The 22,738-nt window shown below is 41.6% G+C and overlaps 1 protein-coding gene across 3 annotated transcripts in view; it reads left to right on the plus strand.

The window, feature by feature from the left end:
* The window catches only part of CRHR2 (corticotropin releasing hormone receptor 2), a 146,137-nt gene that overhangs the window by 38,122 nt on the left and 85,277 nt on the right, over positions 1-22,738 (plus strand). The window contains exons 1-2 of one of the 3 annotated variants that reach the window (XM_060683273.2): positions 1,334-1,630; positions 1,801-1,920. In XM_060683273.2, coding sequence (XP_060539256.1) covers positions 1,586-1,630; positions 1,801-1,920 — 165 coding nt within the window. In that variant the 5' untranslated portion in view covers positions 1,334-1,585. Of the gene's footprint in view, positions 1-1,333; positions 1,631-1,800; positions 1,921-22,738 lie in introns of those variants that run through there. The other 2 variants (XM_034401664.3, XM_034401662.3) reach the window with 2 other exon arrangements.

The raw sequence follows: 22,738 nt of genomic DNA on the forward strand, positions 1-22,738 counted from the left end.
TAAGCTTCAAAGACAAGGGGTGCCTCTTCCACCACTGGGTACAACATAACCTGTAACTCTTCAGCCTCAGTTTCCCCAAAGTAGAACAGAACAGAATAGAATAGAGCAGAAGAATAGAATTGGCTTGTAGAAATAGAAGGAGCAGAGAATAGAATAGAATAGAATAGAATAGAATAGAATAGAATAGAATAGAATAGAATAGAATAGAATGTAGAGTAGAGTAGAGTAGAGTAGAGTAGAGTAGAGTAGAGTAGAGCAGAGTAAAGTAGAGTAGAGTAGAGTAGAGTAGAGTCTGAGTGGCGCAGCAGACTAATGCTACTGTTAAAAGTAGTATTTAGCTTCCAGCTGCCTGCAATTACTGCGACTTCAATTCTCACCAGGCTCAAGCTTGACTCACCTTGACTCAGCCTTCCATCCTTTCTAAGGTAGGTAATATGAGGACCCAGATTGTGGGGGCAATAAGCTGACTTTGTATAAAATATACAAAAGTATGAAGGCTATTGCTTAACGCATTGTAAGCCGCCCTGAGTCTCCGGAGAAGGGAGGCATATAAATAAAAAAAAAAGAGTAGAGTAGAATAGAAAATAGAGTAGAGTAGAATAGAATAGAGTAGGATAGGATAGGATAGGATAGGATAGGATAGGATAGGATAGGATAGGATAGGATAGAAAATAGAATAGAATAGAATAGAATAGAATAGAATAGAATAGAATAGAGGAATGGAATAGAATAGAATAGAATAGAATAGAATAGAATAGAATAGAATAGAATAGAATAGAATAGAATAGAATTCTTTATTGGCCAAGTGTGGATTGGACACATAAGGAATTTGTCCTTGTGTAGTAGAGCATGATGGAGCATGTGCAAAAAACATGCTTCCTTCCTCCAGATTCCTTCCCTGGTCCCCCCCCCCACTCAAACTGACCCAGCTGCCTAAAAAAGGAAGACCCCTTTCCCTTCCGTCTCCCTCTCAGCCAGATTCCCCCCTCCTCTCCCCCACCTTGCCTTCAGGACTCCCTGCTGGAAAAAGGAACCATCAAAGCAGTGAGAATGCTGAGTGTACGACAGACACACACACACACACACACACACACACACACACACACACACACGTGGGACTCCCCCCCCTCCTTATTCCCCACCAAAGAGGGAGAAGTAGATTAGCCCTCTCAGCCAATTGCCAGCTTCTGGGGCTGCTGAAGACGGGTGAAGAGGGGGGGGAGGGAGGGAGGCAAGGCTCTGCGGGTGGGGCCCGAAAGCCCCTTGCTGGGAGTTCCTGCCATGTTATTGGTTCCCCTCCTGCTGGTTTAAGAAGGAGCAAGGAAGCTTCCCCACCATCCAACACGCCTGCCTGCCCGCCCTCTAAGACTCAGAAGCGCTGAGCAGCGGGGGGGTGGGGGGGAGAGAGGGAGGGAGAAACAGAGAGAGAGAGAGAGATGCACCCCCAGAAACCTGGAGAAGCAGCTTGGCTTTAATACCGAACCTATAAAGGCAGGAGGACAAGAAGCAGGACCACACCTGGGGAAAGTCAGGATTCCCGCCATGAACAGAACCACCTTCCTCCACTTTTTCATTGAGGATTGGGATGCCAACTGCAGCCTCTTGGATGCCCTGCAGGAGAGCTTTGAGGGTAGGGTGGAAGAGGAGGCACGGGATAGGGGCGAGGAGGTGGTGATGTGGAGAATTTCACTTTGGCTTTGTACGCCCGGAAGCTGGAATGAATTTATTTCCTTTCTCTCTCTTTTTTTTTTTCTTTCTTTTCCTTCCTTTGCTTCTCCTCCTCCTTTACGGGGCGTTAAGGTCCTTCCTGCCGGGCCACCATGGACCAGATTGGGACCTGCTGGCCACGGAGCAGCGCCGGGGATCTGGTGGAGAGACCTTGCCCCGAGTTTGTCAACGGAGTCAAGTACAACACCACTCGTGAGTAGTCTGAGACCCTCCCCAAATGTTCTCCCTCATTTGGAGACTTCAAAGCTTCATCTCTGCATCCTCCCCACCCAAGTTATATTTCCTATATCAATCTTTTTGTTTGTTTGTTTGTTTTCCCCATCCAAGATGTGGCTGATAATGAGTTGGGTTTCTTGCAAGTTGATGGGGTGGACTTAACTTTGGGGGGGAAAATTAAGAACAGGATGCTGTTGACGATGCAGGAACGTGCGTCGTCCCGAATTCTCTCTTTGTGTGTGTGTGTGTGTGTAAATTAGTGTATTAGGTATTTATTAGTAAACAGTGCGTCAATCTCAACTTCAGTAATGTGTAGAAATCTCTCTGTGCGTTTGTGTGCCAGGATGATAATCTTACCTGCTACTGGAATTCCTTTCGCCAGTCCAGACAAACAAAATAGCTAAGAGAGTTGGCTCTCTATTGCAATATTATGTGTCTGGTGTGGGTTAATCTTCCTTCGTTCTTGCACAGCTTTGATTAAAAAAGAGGCCACCATCCTTTTTTCTAGACAAACTGAAGGCATTCTTGAATTTCAGCTTTGCAGATGCCGCTGTTCATTTCCAAGTGCCTGAATTGTCAGTTTCTATTTTGTATCCCAGAAATGTAAAAATTAGTTTTATGGTGGTAGTGGGGCAGGAAGAGGGTGCTTCCTACTACAGGCAGTCCTCGGCTTATGACCACAATTGAGCCCAATGCTTCTGTTGTTAAGTGAGACATTTGTTGAGTTTCGCCCCATTTTACAACCTTTCTTACCTCAGTGGTTAGGTGAATCACCGCAGCTGATAATTTAGTAACCCGGTTGTAAAGCGAATCTGGCTTCCCCATGGAAAGGTCGCAAAAATTGATCACATGTCCCTGGGACGCTTGCGACCGTCATAAAAACGAACCAGTTGCCAAGTGTCTTGAGTTTTGATCCCACAATTATAAGGACGCTGCAAAGGTCGTAACTGTGAAAAATGGTCGTATGTCAACTTTTTTCAGCGCAGTTGTAATTTTGAACGGTCACTAAATGAACTGTAGTAAGTTGAGGACTACCTGTATATCAGGGGTGGGTTCTTCTTACCTTTACTTACCGGTTCGCAATGGGAGAGCGCGCGCTTCTGTGCATGCACAGATCGTCAATTATGACATCCGGGCTGGTGGACGGAGCTTCCCGCCGCTTTTACTACCAGTTCTAAAGAACCGGACATAACCAGGAGCAACTCATCACTGCTGTATATGTGGGAGACGTATTTATGGCCGAATACAGATGGTCCTCGACTTATGATTGGTCACTTAGCGACTGTTCAAAGTTACAATGGACCCTAAAAAAAGGAGGATTTATGACCCAGTCCTGAAAGCCACATGACTACAATTTACAACATTTTTTCTAGTTTCCGTAGCAAGCATGAGATCTGGTTAATGCCGGCAGCCGCCATAAAAAAAACCCCAAAAAGACCACAAATTCAGTGATGGGATGACCTACTTTGCAGGCGTCACAATTTACAACCGAAATTGCCAGCTCGGTTACGATTGTAATTCAACTATTCGTACAGAATTTTTGTGGGTGGGGGGATAGTGTTCTGGTGTGAAATTTAACATTTATCACACTGGAGTCTTTGGGCTGATGGTGAATTTGGACAGAATAAGACAGAATTAGTTATTCCTTCCAGGAAGGAAGAATTACATAAATGATGGCAGTTTTTCCGTCGGACGAAATGAGTTTAGCAATAAACCAAGCAAAACATAATAATTGTTCGGCTGAACCTTCCGTGCTCAGTTTTTAAAAATCGAATGCCGATCAATTCTGGAATCCTTTTCTCTCATTTCAAAGTTAGTGAGAAAAAAGAGAGTAAAGCAGCTTGTCCTTATGGGAAACTCCTCTTTTACAACTCTCATCCCTTAAATAATTCAGGGTAGAATCGTGGTGACTGGATGGAGCTGAACGTTTACTGGCCGGATGCCCTTCCTGACACCATGTGGAGTTCGCAGCAGATATTTTTTTCTTTGCGTCTGCGGAGAGAGAGATATCAGCCGCTACCTAGGATTGAGGGAAACGATTGTGTATTATTTCACACTGTCAAGCCTTGATTGCAGGATCTGGAAACGCATCCTGGTATTTTGCAAAATATGAACGCCAAAGGCTGGAAACGGGTGAAATTCACTTATCTTTCCTACCGGTTCACAAATGTGCACATGCCGCGCATTTGTTTGTTTGTTTGTTTGTTCGATTTATATGCTGCCCTTCTCCGGAGACTCAGGGCGGCTTACAATGCATTAAGCAATAGCCTGCATACTTTTGTATATACCTGCTCAGTAGGGCTTTTGGCCCCCACCCCCAAGCGGTGTTCTACTTTATACAAAGTCAGCTTATTGCCCCCACAATCCGGGTCCTCATTTTACCTACCTTGAAAGGATGGAAGGCTGAGTCAACCTTGAGCCTGGTGAGATTTGAATTTGCAGTAATTGCAGGCAGCTGGCAACTAAGTGCTATTTTAACAGCACTTAGTCCACTGCGCCACCAGGCTCCTGCCTAGTGACCCATCCACGCACGCACAAAGCCTTCTGCGCATCCGCAGAGGCTGAAAATCATCGCAAAAAAGGGATGTCGTGACATCACACGGTTAGGCAGGGCTTCGCGCAGTTGGCCCTACCATACCGCGCGATCCGGTAGGAACCGGCTGAATTTCACCCCTGGCTGGAAATAAACAAGCACGTTACAGATAGTCCTTGCCTTACAACTGTTTGTTTAGTGACCGAAGTTACAACAGCACTGAAAAAAGTGATCGTTTCTCACACGATCGTTGTAGCCTCCCCGTGGTCATATGACCAAAATACAGATGCTTGGCAGGTGGGTCGTATTTATGACGGTTGCAGGGATCCCTTTCACGACCTTCTGACTAGCAGAGGTCAATGGGGAAGCCACAATCGTGTTACTACCTTAACAATGGCAGTGATTCATTTAATAATTGTGACAAGGAAGGTCGTAGAATGGGACAAAACTGATTTTGTCTTGCTCGGCAACAGAAATTTTGGGCTCAGTTGTGTTCGTAAGTCGAGGACTTCCTGTAGCTCGTGATAGTGAATTCCAAGAAGTTTTTTTTAAAAAAATATGTTATATAAAAATATATTTTCGTTCGTCCTGATTCTTCCAGCATTCCATTTCATTAGCCTACCTTTGATCGTAATATTTTGGTGAAAAGAAAATTGCGTCTCCCTTTCCACTTTATTTATAAGATGCATAATTTTGGGCGCTTACAGCATGTCCCCTTTCGCCTGCCTTCTTTCCAGAATAAAAGGCCCCAATGTCATAACTTTTCCTCCTGCAGAAACTGTTCCAACCTCTTAGCTCCACTTTTAACCCTTTGGAGTTGCAGTGACCAGAATACGTAGTCCTCACTTAACGACTTGTCACTTAGCGACCATTTGAAATTATGACAGATCCTCAATGGTGTGAGCTGGTTCTGGAGTCCAACAGACACACACACACACACACACACACAAAAAGTGAGTCAGCATTTTTGGCCATTTTCTGGCAAAAAGCAAAAATAAGAATGCGTTGATTTAATTCACAATTCCAGCCTGCTTTACAACCGTAATGTTTGCTTAATGACCACTGCAAAAAAAAAAAAAAGCTCATAAAATCGGATTAATCATGTAGGTGCCCCTACTTAATAACCATCATGACTTACAACAGAAATTTTGGTCTCCCTTAATGTTGTAAGTGAAGGACTACCTGTATTCCAAATGCAGGCATACAATTTAATTTCTATAAAAGCAATTATTTTTACTTATTAAATTCCTGTGCCTCCCATCTCACTGATAAGATGACTCTGGGCAGTTATATGATTATGTTATTGGTATTTGGGATTATCCTAATATGCTGTTAACTTTTTTTTTTCTCTTTAACTCTTCATTTACCTAATTCCACACTCACACACACAAAAAAAAACAACTCAGAAATTACAAACTTTTCATTTAAACCTGAATGATCCCTATTGTGAATTTGAACTCCACGCCAGGCTCATACATGTGTGCTAATTCTCCAGCGGGAAAAGTCCCCTTTAGAATCTTCCTAAGAATGAGAACAGAGATGGATATATGTGCTTAAGGATGCTAAGCAGTGGTGAAATCCAAATTTTTTTACTACCGGTTCTGTGGGCGTGGCTTGGTGGGCGTTACAGGGGAAGGATACTGCAAAATCTCCATTCCCACCCCACTCCTGGGGGAAGGATATTGCAAAATCTCCATTCCCACCCCACTCTGGGGCCAGCCAGACGTGGTATTTGCCGGTTCTCCGAACTACTCAAAATTTTCACTATCAGTTCTCCAGAACCTGTAAGAACCTGCTGGATTTCATCCCTGATGCTAAGGAAAAATTATTAACGAGGAATTATTCCAAGTGATCTGGACTTAATCAGAAATATGAATTACGTTACCACATATGCTCACCCTAAGACTTCTCTAAATGCATAATTTAAAATCAATTTTGCAAACAAACACCAATGGATATATAATAATTGGACTATTATATTATGGCACTGCTTCCACCTGATTTTTTTTTTTAATTATCACTGCCTCCCTGAGATTCTCAGAGCCAATTGAAAAGAATAACAGAGTTGGAAGGGACCTGGGAGATCTTCTAGTCCAACCCCCTGATCACGCAGGAGCCCCTATACCAGAAGTTCCCAAACCTGGCAGCTGTAAGACTTGTGGACCTGGGAGTTGAGGTCTACAAGTCTTAAAGCTGCCAAGTTTGAAGACCTCTGTCCCATACCATTTCAGACAAATGGTTGTCCAATCTCCTCTTAAAAATCTCCAGGTTTTTCGTTCCACTGATTAATTCTTATAGCTGTCAGGAAATTTCTCCTTAGCTCTAAGTTGCTTCTCTCCTTGATTTGTTTCCATCCATTGCTTCTTGTCCTGCCTTCAGGTGCTTAGGAGAATAGGTTGGCCCCCTCTTCTTTGGGGCAACCCCTTAGATATTGGAACACTGCTATCATGTCACCCCTAGTCCTTCTACCCAATTCCTGCAATCGTTCTTGTTATGTTTTAGCCTCCAGTCCCCTAATGATCTTTGTTGCTCTTCTCTGCACTCTTTCCAGAGTCTCAACTTCTTTTTTTATATATCATGGCGACCAAAACTGGATGCAATATTCCAAGTGTGGTCTTACCAGGGCATTATAAAGTGGCACTAACACATCATGTCATCTTGATCCTAACTTCAAGAAGCAAAATGCAACATAGGAAGCTTACAATTTGCTGAAACTTCTTTAAAAGTACAGCTACGATGGTTGTTTCAGATTAATTTATTCTTTTCCTCTTGGTTAGAATTCCTTTCCTTATTCGTGGGATGGAAATAATTGATTTCTTAAAGAATAATATCTTCTCTTGACTTCTCTTGATAGTTTGCTTCCTCCTTAAACTTGAAGTCATCTCTCTCCAGTGCAGTTTTGCAAAGGATCTTAAAACAATCTTTTTCTTCATTTTAATTTACGTGGTTGGCCGCTGCATCTTACCTGGAGACTAGAGCTGGTTGAAATAATGGAATTTTGACCCAAGCCAAGATAAGAAGCAATGTTTTAATGTCACCTTAGTTCAATAACTATAATTGAAATAGTCAATAGGCAGCCTAACTGTATCTGCAATCTGTGGAGTTTCATCTCCAGCCCATTTTTAAAAAGTGAAGAAAATCCCTAATCCTAAATCAGAATCAGGAAAAGAAGGAACATTACGTGATTTGGTTGGGTAAGATCTGTGAGTATCCAGTATCTTAGCTGGAATGAAGAGGGAAAGAGGCCACAAAAGAAAATTATTACATTGTTGTTGCAACTGTGGAATGCTTCCATAAATCTGTTTGTTTGTAAGACTGCACTAAGTCCAGAATTTTTTCAACAAAAAAACCCAGAAGGGATTTATTTTCCCCCCTCAGAAAAACATATTATTGAATCATATGCTAGAATGAGTTGGTGGATTGTGAGCTGCTACGCTGCAGGGCCTTATGAACCTATAAAGTGGTTTGATTTGTTGATAGTTTCGGTTTGCTTGGAGAAAGCATGTAAGGTGAATGCAGCCATATGGATTTATGATCCCAGCAGGTGGCAGTGCCTAGTTTACCTTAGAATACAGAATAATATTGGAAGCCAGCGATGGGTTTCAAATTTTTTTACTACTGGTTCTGTGGGTGTGGCTTGGTGGGCGTGGCTTGGCTTGGTGGGCGTGGCTTAGTGAGCGTGGCAGGGGGAGGATACTGTAAAATCTCCACCCCCCCCCCCAAATCCAGGGAAAGGTTACTGCAAAATCCCCATTTCCTCCCGATCAGCTGGGACTCCGAAGGCAGAGAATAGATGGGGGCGGGGCCAGTCAGAATTTTTACTACCGGTTCTCTGAACTACTCAAAATTTCTGCTACCGGTTCTCTAGAACTGGCCAGAACCTGCTGAAACCCACCTCTGGAAGAGACCTTGAGGTCTTCTAATCCAACCCCCTGCTCAAATAGGAGTCTCCATGCTTTTTCAGACAAATGGAGCACCACCAACTTCTGGAAACAAGCTGTTCCACTGATTCATTCTTCAAACCTGCAGGAAATTTCTGTTAATGGTTGTAAACCACAACCATTCAAAGCAATGCCCCAGGTTCGGACCAGTTCACAAGAACTAGTAGTAAAACCATCGGGAGGCCCCGCCCTCTGCCCTGATGTCATCATTGATGATCTGCGCACGTGTACAAGTAAGGCCTGCGCACACGCGTGAAGCAAGTGGGTGTGCACGATCCCGTTGCGAATCGGTAGTAAAGGAAAGTCAAACCCACCCCTGGTTCAAAGTTAACAACAGCACCGCTGTTTTTCACGCTTAATAAATATTGCCGCGTTCCCACAGTTACATGTTCAAAATTCAGATGTTTGGCAACTGACTCATATTTATGACGGTTTCAATCTCCCGGGGTCACGTGATCCCCTTTTGTGACTTTCTGACAAACAAAGTCAACGGGGAAGCCGTTGACAACCGGTTCGCTAACTCAATCACTGCAGTGATTCACTTAACAACTGTGGCAAGAAAGGTCGTAAAATGGGGCAAAATTCTCTTAAAAATTGTCTCACTTAGCAACAGAAATCTGGAGCTCAGTTGTGGTCATAAGTTGAGGACTATCTGTATAGCAATATCAGGAAATAGAGGCATACAAGGAGATCATATCAATTATTAAGAGCGCTCATGTATGAAAAGTTGAAAAGGGGACATTGTTGTTGCTTTTCCAAGCTGTTTATATTAAAATTTGTTTGTTTGATGAAATGCAGCTATAGAGGATGCAGTTCAGATGGACCCAGCTGTTGAGAATCTGTTGTCTGCTATGCATTAGATGTTTTTATTTAGCAAGTAGCTATCCTGTTGATCAAAGGTGGAAAAAAAACAAGCAAGGGAATTTACAGCAATTAAAAAGAAACGAACCACAAAAAACAGCATTATTTAGTGCAGAGCAAAAAAAATCAACCTCATATAAATAAGTCGTACGAGCAAGTAGTAAAAATGTTGTCGAAGATGTCAAGATTCAAGGCATATACGGGAAAATCTAGAAGGCCTTTAACAGAATTGAACGAGAAAGACAGAATGGCAGAAAGTCAAACTTAGATGGAAAAGCAAATCTGTCCAGGGGAAGTTTTTTTCAACCATGACAACTATAAGATATAAGGATTTCAATTCCCAGAATCCCCTGGGATTTGAAATCCACACATCTTAAAGTTACCACTGTTGAGAAACCCTGCTCTAGGGAAATATAAACCACATACAGAGCCATTTAATCATGCTTGGGGTACATATAAAAAAGCTTTTTAAAAAACGATTCTAATGCATACATTGATGTGGAGGGTTTTAAAGATTAATATTCAATCGAAACCAGAATTTTTTTCTTTTTAGGATCAGTGGATAAATAGAAAAGAGATGCATGGAAAATTATTTCAATGTATGATTTCTGTGGTGAGATTATTTATATGTACAAAGATGGAAAGATTTAGCATTACCTGTCAAGGAGGGATGGTTGGTGAAATTGATAGAACTCGCTGACATGAACAAATAGTCTTTGATTAGAGAAAAGTTATTACTGACATTCATCAGTGGCTTGAAACCTCACATGGACTTTCTGTGTGAGAAAGAAAATAACTTTGTGATTTATGGTTTTGATGATTACAGAGAGAAGGGAATTATGATGAAATTGGACAGAGTCATTTTATTAGAATTGTATATATAAGTGCCAAGAGGGGTATCGGAAGAGGTAACTTACATATGCTTTTCATTTTATTTTCTGTATCTTCTCTGCTTTTCTATATCTTCTTACAAGCTTGAAGAAGCCACTTTAATCATGAATTGGGATCGGTTGAAAACTTCCTAAGAAATGATCAGACAAGATCAGTGTTTTGGGGTATAATACAGGTCTAGTCCTCGATTTATGACTATGCTTCAGCCCAACATTTCTGTTGCTAAGTCAGACAATTGTTAAGTGAGTTTTGGCCCATTTTACGACATGCCTCGCCAAAGCTGTTAAGCGAATCTCTGCCGTTGTTAAGATAGTAACATGATTGCTGAGTGAATCTGGCTTCCCCATTGATTTGGCTTGTCAGAAGGTCGCCAAAGGGATCATGTGACCCTGGGAACCGGTTGCCAAGCGCCTGAATTTTGATCATGTGACCGTGGAGATGCAGCAATGATCATCAGTGTGAAAAAGTTACTTTTTTCAGTGCACTTTTTTCAGTGCTGTTGTAAACTGCACTATTTGCAGCATCTCATGGTCACATGATCACATTTTACAACGGTTTTGTTGAAAACTGCACTTAACTTCTGGTTTTGGGCAAAACCACATCCTAGTGAACAATGGACTCACTTAATGACCACAGCATACGCTTAATCGTGACTTTTGCTTAACAATTGCTATGTTCAATCAGCCGCCACAGTCACTTAAAGCCTGCTGCAGAAACATTATAAAATCAGGTTAGTCACATGACCAATCCGTTTTATGACCGTTGTGTTTTACGACGATAATGGACAAGCTCCATTACGGTCATAACTCGAGGTCTAACTTAACAATTCAGGGTTTTTCATGATTAACATCTCCACTTTCCGTAACATCTTGAAAAACGCACCATGATTTTGCTGGATCAGGAAGCTGTCTTCTCTCCTTAGGTGAGATTGAAAAATATTTTCAAAGGCAGCCTTGTGTCTCGTTCCTTGTTTCCTGGCCTTGAAAGGATGAAATAGTTAAATATGTTGCTAGGTTTTTCTTAACACTTTGGTGAGGGTTTTTTTTCTTTTCAGGTTATCAACCAGCAAAAGAGGATTTCTCATTTTATCTCATTCCATGTGTTGGCTTGCATAATCCTTAATGAACATCGAGTCAAATTGTTGGCTAAAAAATATAGAGTTGTCTTTTTCTCCTTCTTTTTGCCCCCTGTCTGTAACGGTGCGAAACCTCCCAGATAGCTTTTAGGAAATCACTAAAAATAGAGCTTTTCCCCAAGAAGAGTGTTCAGTGACACTAGCTGCACCTCTTCTCAAGATTTTTTTGCTCCTTCACTGTGGTTTTCACACTTCAAATTGTGTGTGCGGCTTCTACTGGGTTGTGTTGGGGTCTCAGGTTGACATCTGCAAAGTAGAAAGAGACTGGAAGCCCCTTTTCCCACTCCTAACTATGATTAAAAGGGAGAAGCTTTAGTGAAATGCAGCTCCCTTCACCACAAATGACACAAAAATTAAAACTAGCAGCTGGTTTTTCAGTTCACCAAATCATCTGCCTTTTAATAAAATGTACAGAGTGTCCTCGACTTCCAACCATCTGTTTAGTGACCATTCAAAGCACTGAAAAAAGCGGCTTACAATCAGTCTCGCACTTACAACTGTTGCAGCATTCCCCACAGGAATGTGATCAAAATTTAGAACTTAGCTAGTAGTTTACTGGCTGGACTCATATATCATTTAACTGCGGTTTAATCTTGGTTTATTGATTCAACCGCAATTAAACTAGATTCAAACATTAAGCAGGGAAGAGAGTCTAGGGATACAAAGCAACTAATCTGAAATCAAACCACAGAAAATATTTTATGCCCACTAGGCCTATCTCTCTCTCTCCCTCCCTCCCTCCCTCCCTCCCTCTCTCTCTCTCTATATATATATATATATATATATCTATATCTATCTATATCTATATCTATATCTATCTATCTATCTATCTATCTATCTATCTATCTATATATATATATGTCTTCTTAATTTTTTTTTTTTTTTTAATTTGATTTATATGCCGCCCTTCTCCGGAGACTCAGGGCGGCTTACAATGCGTTAAGCAATAGCCTTCATCCTTTTGTATATTTATACAAAGTCAGCTTATTGCCCCCACAAACTGGGTCCTCATTTCACCTACCTTAGAAAGGATGGAAGGCTGAGCCAACCTTGAGCCTTGGAGAGATTCGAACCAGCAGAAATTGCAGGCAGCTGTGTTAATGACAGGGTGCACTAAACCCCTGTACTATCAAGGCTCTTAAGTTTTCGCGGGTGTGCATATGCCAAAAATTAAAATCCCAGGTGTTTTAAAAGTTGCTTTTAAAGCCATTGGTAGAATTTTAACTGAAGATTTTAAAGGACCTTGCAGAGTGCTCTGTAAGGATTTTTAGAACATTTTAAGCTGGGATTTTAACCAGAATTTTAAACATTTTAACCAACTTATTTACAATGACGCGGGAAAACACCCGAGATTTTAATTTTTTGCATTCTATTCTATTCTATTCTATTCTATTCTATTCTATTCTATTCTATTCTATTCTATTCTATTCTATTCTATTCCCTGTTCTGTTCTGTTCTGTTCTGTTCTGTTCTATTCCCTATTCTATTCCATTCCATTCCGTTCCGTTCCGTTCCATTCCCTATTCTATTCTATTCTATTCTATTCTATTCTATTCTATTCTATTCTATTCTATTCCCTATTCTGCATTCCATATTCCATATTCCACATTCTATATTCTAGTCTAGTCTAGTATCTGTATTATTAGTGTCTTTTAGAGTATTATTAGTATTTATCTACCCTTGGTAGTCTTCAATTTACAACCATTCATTAGCAACCATTTGAACTTACAAAATGACTTACGACCTGTTTTCACACTGATGACCATTGCAGCATCCCCATGGTCATGTGATCAAAATTCGGGCACTTGGCAACTGGCATGTACTTATGACAGTTGTCTTGTCCCAGGGTCATGTGATCACCATTTGTGATCTTCCCAGCAGACTTCCAGCAAGCCAAACAACTTAAAAACAAGCCAGAGAAGCTGGATTCACTTAACAACATGCTTCATTCAACAACGGCAATGTTTCGCTTAAGAACCATTGCAAAAAAAGATCACTAAATCAGGAAGAGCTCATTCAATCACTGCCTTGCTTAGCGTGAGCTTTGAAAACTTCTGGATATACAAATTGCTGCTGACACCTGTCCCAATTTTAGTCCTAAGGTGAGGACTACCTGTTCTTACTTTATCTAATGGGCATCCTAGAAGCTACTCCCAATTCCCTTCTCAAACTTTTTTCTTGTATTATCAAAATCTCTTATCAGAAAGCTTTATCGAGTTTCAAGAACCCGGTCATAAAACCCTTCCTTCAGCCCCATCACAAACTTCGAACATTCGCTGAATGAACAGTCATAACTCGAGAACTGTATTATAAAAACAGTACGGAATGATCTTGATGCTATTTCAACCAATGACCATTTTCAAATACATTTCTGTATTTACCAAATTTTCAGTTATTTACCCAAGTTGGAGGAAGCCGTTCTCCAAAGCAGAGTTTCTCAATCTCAGCAACTTTAAGATATGTGGACTTCAATTCTCAGAATCCCCACAACTAGCTGTAGTTGATTAAGAAAAGCAAAAGGACATGAGTTCAAATTCTACCAACTAGAACCTGAATAAGAGTTCCATGACCAATTAAAGAGGAATGGGAGAGAGAAGAAACAACCTTGAACTATTTGCTTATCATTTGTTTCTTAATCCACAATTAATAATAAATAATTGTATAATAATTAATAACAAATAATTCCACAATTTTTTTTAAAAAAAGAAAATTAGCAAGTTCTGTAGCCTGAAAAAGTTTAAAACCCACTGATTTGGGCTCTGTGAGGTGCAGATTTCATGTTGTTTTTGCACCATCAAAAGCTACGTGGACTGTCTCAAGCTTCAAAACCCTGGTGTGTGTTGCGGTAAGTGTGCCATTTGCTTCCCTCACTCACAAGGTTAAGCTTCTGTTTACTTTTTGTTTTACAGTGCTTATTTTAGCATTTACATTATGTACACAATCTGTTCTGAGTGCAAGAAATTCGAGCTGGTGTAAAAAAAAAAAAGGGAGGAGGGGAAGAGCTACTGGTAATTTCCTAAATTCGTGCGGAAAAGAGCAAGTGAAATAGGGAGAAAGCAGATGGATCCAAGATTGCAGAATTGTTGTTGTAGAATTTTTTTGGCATGTAGAAGTAGAAGGACCAGAGAATAGAATAGAATAGAATAGAATAGAATAGAATAGAATAGAATAGAACAGAACAGAACAGAACAGAACAGAACAGAACAGAACAGAACAGAATAGAATATACAAAATGGAAGGGGAAGGGAAGGAGAACAGAACAGAACAGAATAGAAAATACAGAAGGGAAGGGAAAGGGAATAGAACAGATCAGAACAGAACAGTAGAATAGAATAGAATAGAATAGAATAGAATAGAATAGAATAGAATAGAATAGAATTTCTATTTTCTATTCTGTCCTACTCTATTCTATTCTATTCTATAACAGCATAGAAAAATAATGAATATAGCATAATGAATAGAATAGTGAACAGCATAAAATAAAAACTTTATTGTCACTTTAAATGTATACTAATTAGCATACATTAAAATAAAATTTCATTGCATACAGCTCTCAAAGGGTCTCCATCTCTAATATACACTACATAAACATGATAAGATAGATGACAAGATGCATATACCCACATACATTATATGACATGGAGAAATAACACAGTCCAGTTTGCATGTATACACATACATGGCGAGAGAAACGAACCTTGCTGAGTTTAGGAGACAAACGACACAGGGAACAAAGCTGTTGTTGTTGTTGTTGTTGTTGTTGTTGTTGTTGTTGTTGTTATTATTATTATTATTATTATTATTATTATTATTAATTAAATTTCTATACCGCCCTTCTCCAAATAGGACTCAGGGCGGTGCACAGCCTAAGTAAAAACAGAGCATACAAAATTTAAAAAACAGTATTAAAATAATTAAATATTTTGGCCGTAAATTAAAACAACCCAATTTAAAATCAATTTAAAATTTAGCTCAAGCCAGCCCAGCTAGTTGAAATAAATAGGTTTTCAGGGCCCGACGAAAATCTGGTAGTCCTGCTAGAAATACTTCGAAACCTCCTCCCAGAGGGAAGCAACAGAAACAGTGAAGTGGGTGTGTGGGGTCTCTAACAATGCTCTGAGCTCTAAGCACATAGCGTTTGCAAGCAGTATCCTGGATAGCAGGAAGTGAGCTTCCTATAATCTTCTCCACCGTCCTTACCACTCTCTGTATGGACTTTCTATCTGAGGCTCTGCTGACCCCAAACCAAACAGAGAGGCAGTTTGTTAAAACATTCTCAGTTGTGCCTCTATAAAAAATGGCCTGGACAGAAAGAGAAAGATGCGCTCTCCTCATCTGACGCAGGAAATGCAGACGCTGGTTTTCACACTTCACTAAGATGAGAGTGGATTCAAACTCCTGGCCAAAACACAGTGGGGTTTATGCCTCAGCTGTCTAGCTGCCTTAATAGTTTTCCAGGGTGAAGGAAGGAACGATCTACAGGCAGGGAAAATTGTGTGTCTCATCAGATTTAAATTAGCAGCCGTGTGGGCTTAGTAGAGAACCAAATCAGTTTTAAAGCCTGATTTTCCTCAGAACCATTCCGCTTCATCAGTTGAGGAAGAAGCTAAGAAAATCTGCTGTTAGACCCCTTGCAGTTTGCCTACCGAGCAAATAGAATGACAGATAATGCTGTTCATATGATTCTACACTACATCCTACAACATCGTGAATCTCCAAAGACCTATGCAAGGGTCCTGTGCAGCTGGCGCTCGAGTCGGACAGCGAGGAGGCTGGAGAAGATGTGGTCCCAGAGGCGGGGATTCAGCCAGGGCCTTCAGAACCTCCAGAAGCTCCTTTAAGTGAAGAGGAGGAGCCTCTTCTCGATGCACGGGCGCGCAGAGCTGCCAAAAGGCAGGAGTGGCTCCTCAGGAGGAGGTCTCCTCGAGAGTAAGGCTTGGGGCTAATTGGCCACTCCCTTAGCCTATTTAAGGACGGATAACGACTGAGGCAATTTGCAGGGAACAACTTCGTTCACTCTCCTTCGCGTCTGGATTTTAGTTCTTTTATCAGTTTCCTGCAAATTGCTTCTGGGCTTTCTGCCAATCCTAGTAAGATTACGATTATTTATTCTTTGGATTCTTGTAGGCTGTTAAGAAAGTTAATTAAGAGCCTTTGTTTGAAAAAGACTGATTTAATTTAGTAAACTAAGGTTTGTACAGACTTGGTGTGTGCTGCGTTCTTTGGGTCCGTAGCTGGGGCAGAACAAAAGGGGATTATATGACCCAGGGACATAGCGACCATCATAAATGCAAACCGTTGTTAAGTGTCAAATTTTGATCATGGGGATGCTGCAAAAATTGTAACTCTGAAAAACGATTGTAAGTCACATATACATTACAGTGCCATTGTAACTTTGAACGGTCACTAAACGACAGTTGTAAGTCGAGGATCACCTGTATAGGGAGGATATAATTACTTAAATACTATAAATAAAATAAGTTGAGGGCCTTCGCTAGGATGGACACTTCGGGTGAATTTCAGGAAGAGTCAGAAGGTCGCGAAACTTGAACACATGACCCCGGGACACTGCAACTGTCATGAATCCATGCCAGTTGCCAAGCATCTGAATTTTCATCACGTGATCAAGGGGATGTTGCAACAGTCCTTAAATGCGAAAAACTGCCCTAAGTCATTTTTTTCAGTGCCATTGTCACTTCAAATGGTCACTAAACGAACTGTTGTAAGTCAAGGACTACCTCAGTGGTGGGATCCAACCCGTTCGCACCACTTCGGTCAAACTGGTTGTTAAATTGCTGGCTGGCCCTTCCCCTCCCCGCACCACACCTTCCAGAAGTCCCCACGCACCCTGTTTTGGCTCCCAGTTAAGTGCAGAGAGGCCTACTAGGCCCAAAATGGGGCACAAGGGGGAGCGGGGCAGGGGTGGGTTCTAAATTTTTTTTACTACCGGTTCTGTGGGCGTGGCTTATTTTGTGGGTGTGGTTTGGAGGTCATGTGACTAGGTGGGTGTGGCTAGCTGGTCAGTCATTTCTGGAAGGTCCTCGACTTACGACCAGTCCTTGCACTTACGACCCGACTCATTTGTTTGTTTTTAACACTGATCAGCTGTAGGGCGGCCCTTTGAAGCCCCGCGGCAAGAGTTTAAACAGTTTTTTTCCCTCTAGTCATCAGCTGGGACTCAGGAGGCAGCAATAGATTGGGGGTGGGGCCAAATAAAAGGTAAGAATAACATCGGGGAGGGCGGGGGGAGAACCGGTTCGGTGACGTCATATCGTCACCGCTACCGGCTCCGCCGAACTGGACCGAACCGGGAGGAACCCACCACTGGAGCGGGGTGCTCCCCCCGCAACCCGTTGTTGCTCCCAAGGGGCTGCAAAGAGGCCTATTAGGGCCAAAACGGGGTGTGTGTGGGGGGGTACGGTGTGGCTAGTTGTTATTTGAATCCCACCACTGGGCTACATGTATATATATATATAGCCACCCACAGGAGTCGAAAACTAATCTTCATTCCAGCCACTCACATTTCAAATAAATAGAATTAAGTATATTTTGCTGTTAGATTTTTATTTTGATTGAGCTTCTCGTGCATTCTCCTCTGCCCCAGGAAGTATCGGTGGTAATTGAGTGCAGAAAAACAAATGTTTTTCAAGAAGACAAAGAAACGCAGACATTTTCTTTTTGAATACTTGAAAGTATTTTCAGATTAGTTGAGCACAGGACATGTTCCTTCTAAAAAGAAGCACCGACTTTTTTTTTTCCAAAGTGAACAGCTCCAGAGATCTGCTGTGGGAATCACCATCAAGGATGGGCAACTATGGCCCCTTTAAGACAGGTGGACTTCAACTCCCAGAAATCCTGAGGCACCCATGCTACCTCAGGAATTCTGGGAGTTGAAGTCCACAGGTCATAAAAGGGCCATAATCACCTACCCATTTTAAGGGCTGATTGCTTAGTCTTCCATATTCTTATCTTTTCCCCTTACCTGTGATGATAGAAGGCTTTTATCTGAACACCTGGGTTTTTGGAGATTAAGAACAATGGCGGAATGGCTGTTTTCATGTCATAACATTCTTCTGAGTCAGTGTTTCTCAACCTTGGAAGCTTGAAGATGGGTGGACTTCAACTCCCAGAATCCACCAGCCAGCAGCGCTGGCTGGGGGATTCTGGGAGTTGAAGTCCACCCATCTTCAAGCTTCCAAAGTTGAGAAACACTGTTCTGAGTAATGTTAGAATAGGGAATTTTTGGAAATTCCTTTATCCGCTGGTCCAACAGGCCAACTTTAAAGGATGGTGCTTGTTCTTTGCTGTGTGTTTCCTTGCTGTGTGTTTCAATAAATCAGAATACCCCAAACCCACAAGCTATATTAATACAGGTAGCCCTCAATTTATGACCACAGCTAGGGCCAGAATTTCCATTGCAAAGCAAGGTGGCTGTTAAGTAAGTTGTGCCTGATTTTATGACCTTTTGTGCCATTCAGTGAATCGCTGCAATCGTTAAAGTGAATCCTGTGGTCATTAAGCAAATCCAGCGTCCCCCATTGATTTCTCTGGATAGTAAGGTCACAAATAGCAATCACATGACCTCATGAAGTTGCAATTGTCGTAAATGCATGTCTGCTGCAAGCAGTCCGGTTTGATCATGTGACTGGGGGATGATGTTAAGATGGTCGTAAGCATAAGGACCACTAAGCATATTTTCACTGCCGTTGTAAATGAACTGTTGCTAAATGAATTATTGTAAGTCAAGAACTCCTTGTACATGGCCATTGATAGACCTAGACCTTGACCTTGATCTTTAAGCTCTGGGTGTTCAGATCCTCCACAGGTCAGGATTCAACATTGTTCAGTTTCAGGTGACTCTCCTGTTCGAATTTTGTATCTCATGGTGCTCCATTATCTTTTTGTTGATTGAACTCGTATATTTGATTTAATTGCTTTTCAGGAACCATGTACCAGGCACCAGCAAAGAACCAACATGTTACAATTATTCTCTGATGCATTCTTTGTATAAATTGGTTCATTAAAGAGGCGTCGAGAGCTGCAAGTAAGAGTTGTGTTTGTTTGTTGTTCTTTTCTAATTGCTCGTTTTCTTTGTCTGGGGTGAGAGGAAAGAGCCTCTTAATTGGAAACAGCAAAGACCAAAGCATGTAACATTCTCAACAATCAGGAGATCTTAGAGAGAACACAATTGAAATGCTTTTCTTTTGGGTTTTGCGATGTTGCTGTTATTATTAAAGTAGCAGTTAAGGGGTTACACAGCTGTGATGAGTGCATTGTAAAAAGACCTTAAAGGCCAGACTGTGGACAGACCATCCTGGAGAAGATCTGTCATCACGAATGAAGGCAAATATACCATATGTGTCCCAGGATAATGTTGCAAGATCAAATCTGTCACCGGGTCCACCTGAGCTTTTGGATTCGTGCTGGAGCCAATCTTCAGGGAATTCTCTCTAGCCTGTCATCCTGATTGTCAGAGTGGAGGTTGACAACCAACTCAATCAATCAATCAATGCAAAGATTCAGTTCCTTTAAGAAGACCATAAAGCTAATAAAAGTGGAAGGAAAGTGTAGAAGAGGACAACCAGCAAGATGGTAGATTGACTCACAGTAGTGATGAGTGCATTAGAAGAACAACTTGGAGACAGGCTCTTCTGTAGAACATCTGTGAGATCATTAAGAATTGATACCAGTTGGATGACACATAATCGATGAATGAATGAATGCAAAGATCCATCTCCTTTGATGTCCATAATGTTGGGAAAGGTGGAAGGAAAGAGAAGAAGAAGACAACCAGCAGGCTGGGATCAAATCAATGTGGAAAAATATTATCTATGAAGTCACCAAGAGTTGACATGAATTTGGTGGCCCATCACCAAGGAGGTTGAGATAATTTTGCTCCTTGCTAGTGAGAAAGTGGTTGAAGTGGGAAATAAAGGTTGGCCACTGGCTAATCTAGTGGGGATCAAAATAAAGATGGAGTCCACCTTGGGCAATATCACAGGATCAAGATCAAGAATCCAGAGATATTAAAAGAGGCACTGCTGCTGGGGAAGTCCATTTATGGAGAGATTGAAGGAAGGACACCAGTGTATCCTGATGGTGATAACTGATATTGAGAACAGGCAGTGACCATGAAAAACATTTTTTCAAAAGTCAAGAATGACCCTGTGATTGAAGCCTCATCCACTGGACACATAAAAGTTGGGTGGCATTTACTACAGTCCTGGTCATCTTGATTGTTAAAAAAATCTTCATCCTGGAAACCTATTTCCCTGAGTGATTTTCATCCTTTCCTTGTTTCTCTTCTCATAGTTTAATAAAAAGAAGGACTGGAATGACATGAGAGCAGTGTTCTAATATCTGAGGGGCTACCACAAAGAAGAGAGAGTCGGTCTGTTCTCCAAAGCACCTGAAGGCAGGACAAGAAACAACAAAAGGAAACTCATCAAGGGGAGAAGCAACCTAGAACTAATTAATTCTAATTTCCTGACAATTAGAACAAAGTGGAACAACTTGCCTCCAGAAGTTTTGAATGCTCCAACGCTTGAGGTTCTTAAGAATAGTCATTGGAAGAGATTAGACATGTACAGGGTCTCCGGCTTGATCAGGGGCTTGGACTTGAAGGTCATCTAGTCCAACCCCCTGTTCAAGCAGGAAACCCTATACCAGTGATGACTAACCTTTTTGCCATTGCGTGCCAAAAGCGGGGGGGAGCACGGTGGGGTCACATGCATGCGTGCCCACATCCATAATTCTATGCGCCCCACCCCACCGTGCTCCCCCCACTTTTGGCACGGTGGACCCGGTAGGCCTGTTTTTTGCTCTCCCCAGGTTCCAGAGCCTTTCTAGGAGCCTGGGGAGGGCAAAAAACAACCTTCCCCACCCACTCCAGAGGCCGGAAATAGTGTGTTTCCTGTCTTCTGGTGGGCCCAGAAGGCCCGAAAATCAGCTGGCTGGCGCACGCATGCGTGCCGGAGCTGAGCTCGCGTGCCCACCAATATGGCTCTGTGTGCCACCTGTGGCACCTGTGCCATAGGTTCACCATCACGGCCCTATACCATTGCAGTCAAATGGCTGTCCAATCTCTTCTTAAAAACCTCCGGTGATGGAGCACCCACGACTTCTGAAGGCAAGTCGTTCCACTGGTTAATTGTTTTAACCATCAGGAAATGCCTCCTTACTCCTCCTTAGGAGTAACTCCTCCTAAATTACTTCTCTCCTTGATGAGTTTCCACCCATTGCTTCTTGTCCTGCCTTCAGGTGCTTTGGAGAATAGCTTGACTCCCTCTTCTTTGTGGCAGCCCCTGAGATATTGGAACACTGCTATCCTGTCACCCCTAGTCCGTCTTTTCATCAAACTAGACATACCCAGTTCCTGCAACCGTTCTTTTATGTTTTTACCTCCAGCCCCCTGATCATCTTTGTTGCTCTTCTCCGCACTTTTTCTAGAGTCTCAACATCTTTTTTACATCATACTGGATGCAGTATTCAAAGTGTGGCTTTGCCAGAGTATTATAAAGTGGTATAGTTTTCATAGATTATTTCCCTTAAAATGTTTCCCATTTTGGTTTTGATAAATGGCCACAGGAAAGCAAAAGGCTGAAGTGCTCACTTTGTTCTAAATCTCCTTTAATTTTTCCTGATTGATATTACAATGAAGTGGTTCAGTGACTCACTGCAAAGGCAGGAAGTAGTTTCTCAAACCTTTTAATTATGATCTGTGTAGATCCTAGCTCATTTCTTCATGGGCAAGTTTCAGGGGTTTTTTTTTAAAAAAAAGAAGAGAGAATGAGAAGTAGAAATGCAGGGGAAGACAATCTGAAATGTGTTAATGAATGCCTTTTATTCGTTTGATCAATTGTGACCTTGTGGCTAAAACACATCCTTGAATCTTGGGAAATGCTCAAATTATTCCATTTTATAAGAAAGTGAAGGATTGTTGGCTGAATTATACAGCACTTCTCTCCTGTTGAATTAGGGTTTTGAAATTTAAACTGCAGTTCTGGAGGGGGAAATGTTCAATTTTTTCTTTTAACCCAGATCTCATGACTGCACAGGTTTTATTTATGGGGGGAAAAAAATAACAGCTAATGCAGTACAGGCAGTCCACATCTTACAATATCTCACTTAGTGACCATACGAAGTTAGAAAGGCACTGAAAAAGATAATTTAAGAGCTGTTTTTCACACTTATGACTGTTACATCAACTTCATGGTCATGTGATCAAAATTCAGGCACTTGGCAACTGACTCATATTTATGGTGGTTGCAGTGTCCCCGAGATACGTGATCACCTTTTGCTATCTGCTGTCAAGCAAAGTCAGGGCGGAAGCCAGATTCACTTAACAATCATGTTGCTAACTTAACAACTGCATTGATTCACATAACTGCTGTTCCCAGAAAAGTTGTAAAATGGATCAAAACTCACTTAATG

Source organism: Pantherophis guttatus, chromosome 4 (assembly GCF_059756535.1).
Source record: "Pantherophis guttatus breed Tessera chromosome 4, ASM5975653v1, whole genome shotgun sequence".
Classification (NCBI taxonomy): domain Eukaryota; kingdom Metazoa; phylum Chordata; class Lepidosauria; order Squamata; family Colubridae; genus Pantherophis; species Pantherophis guttatus.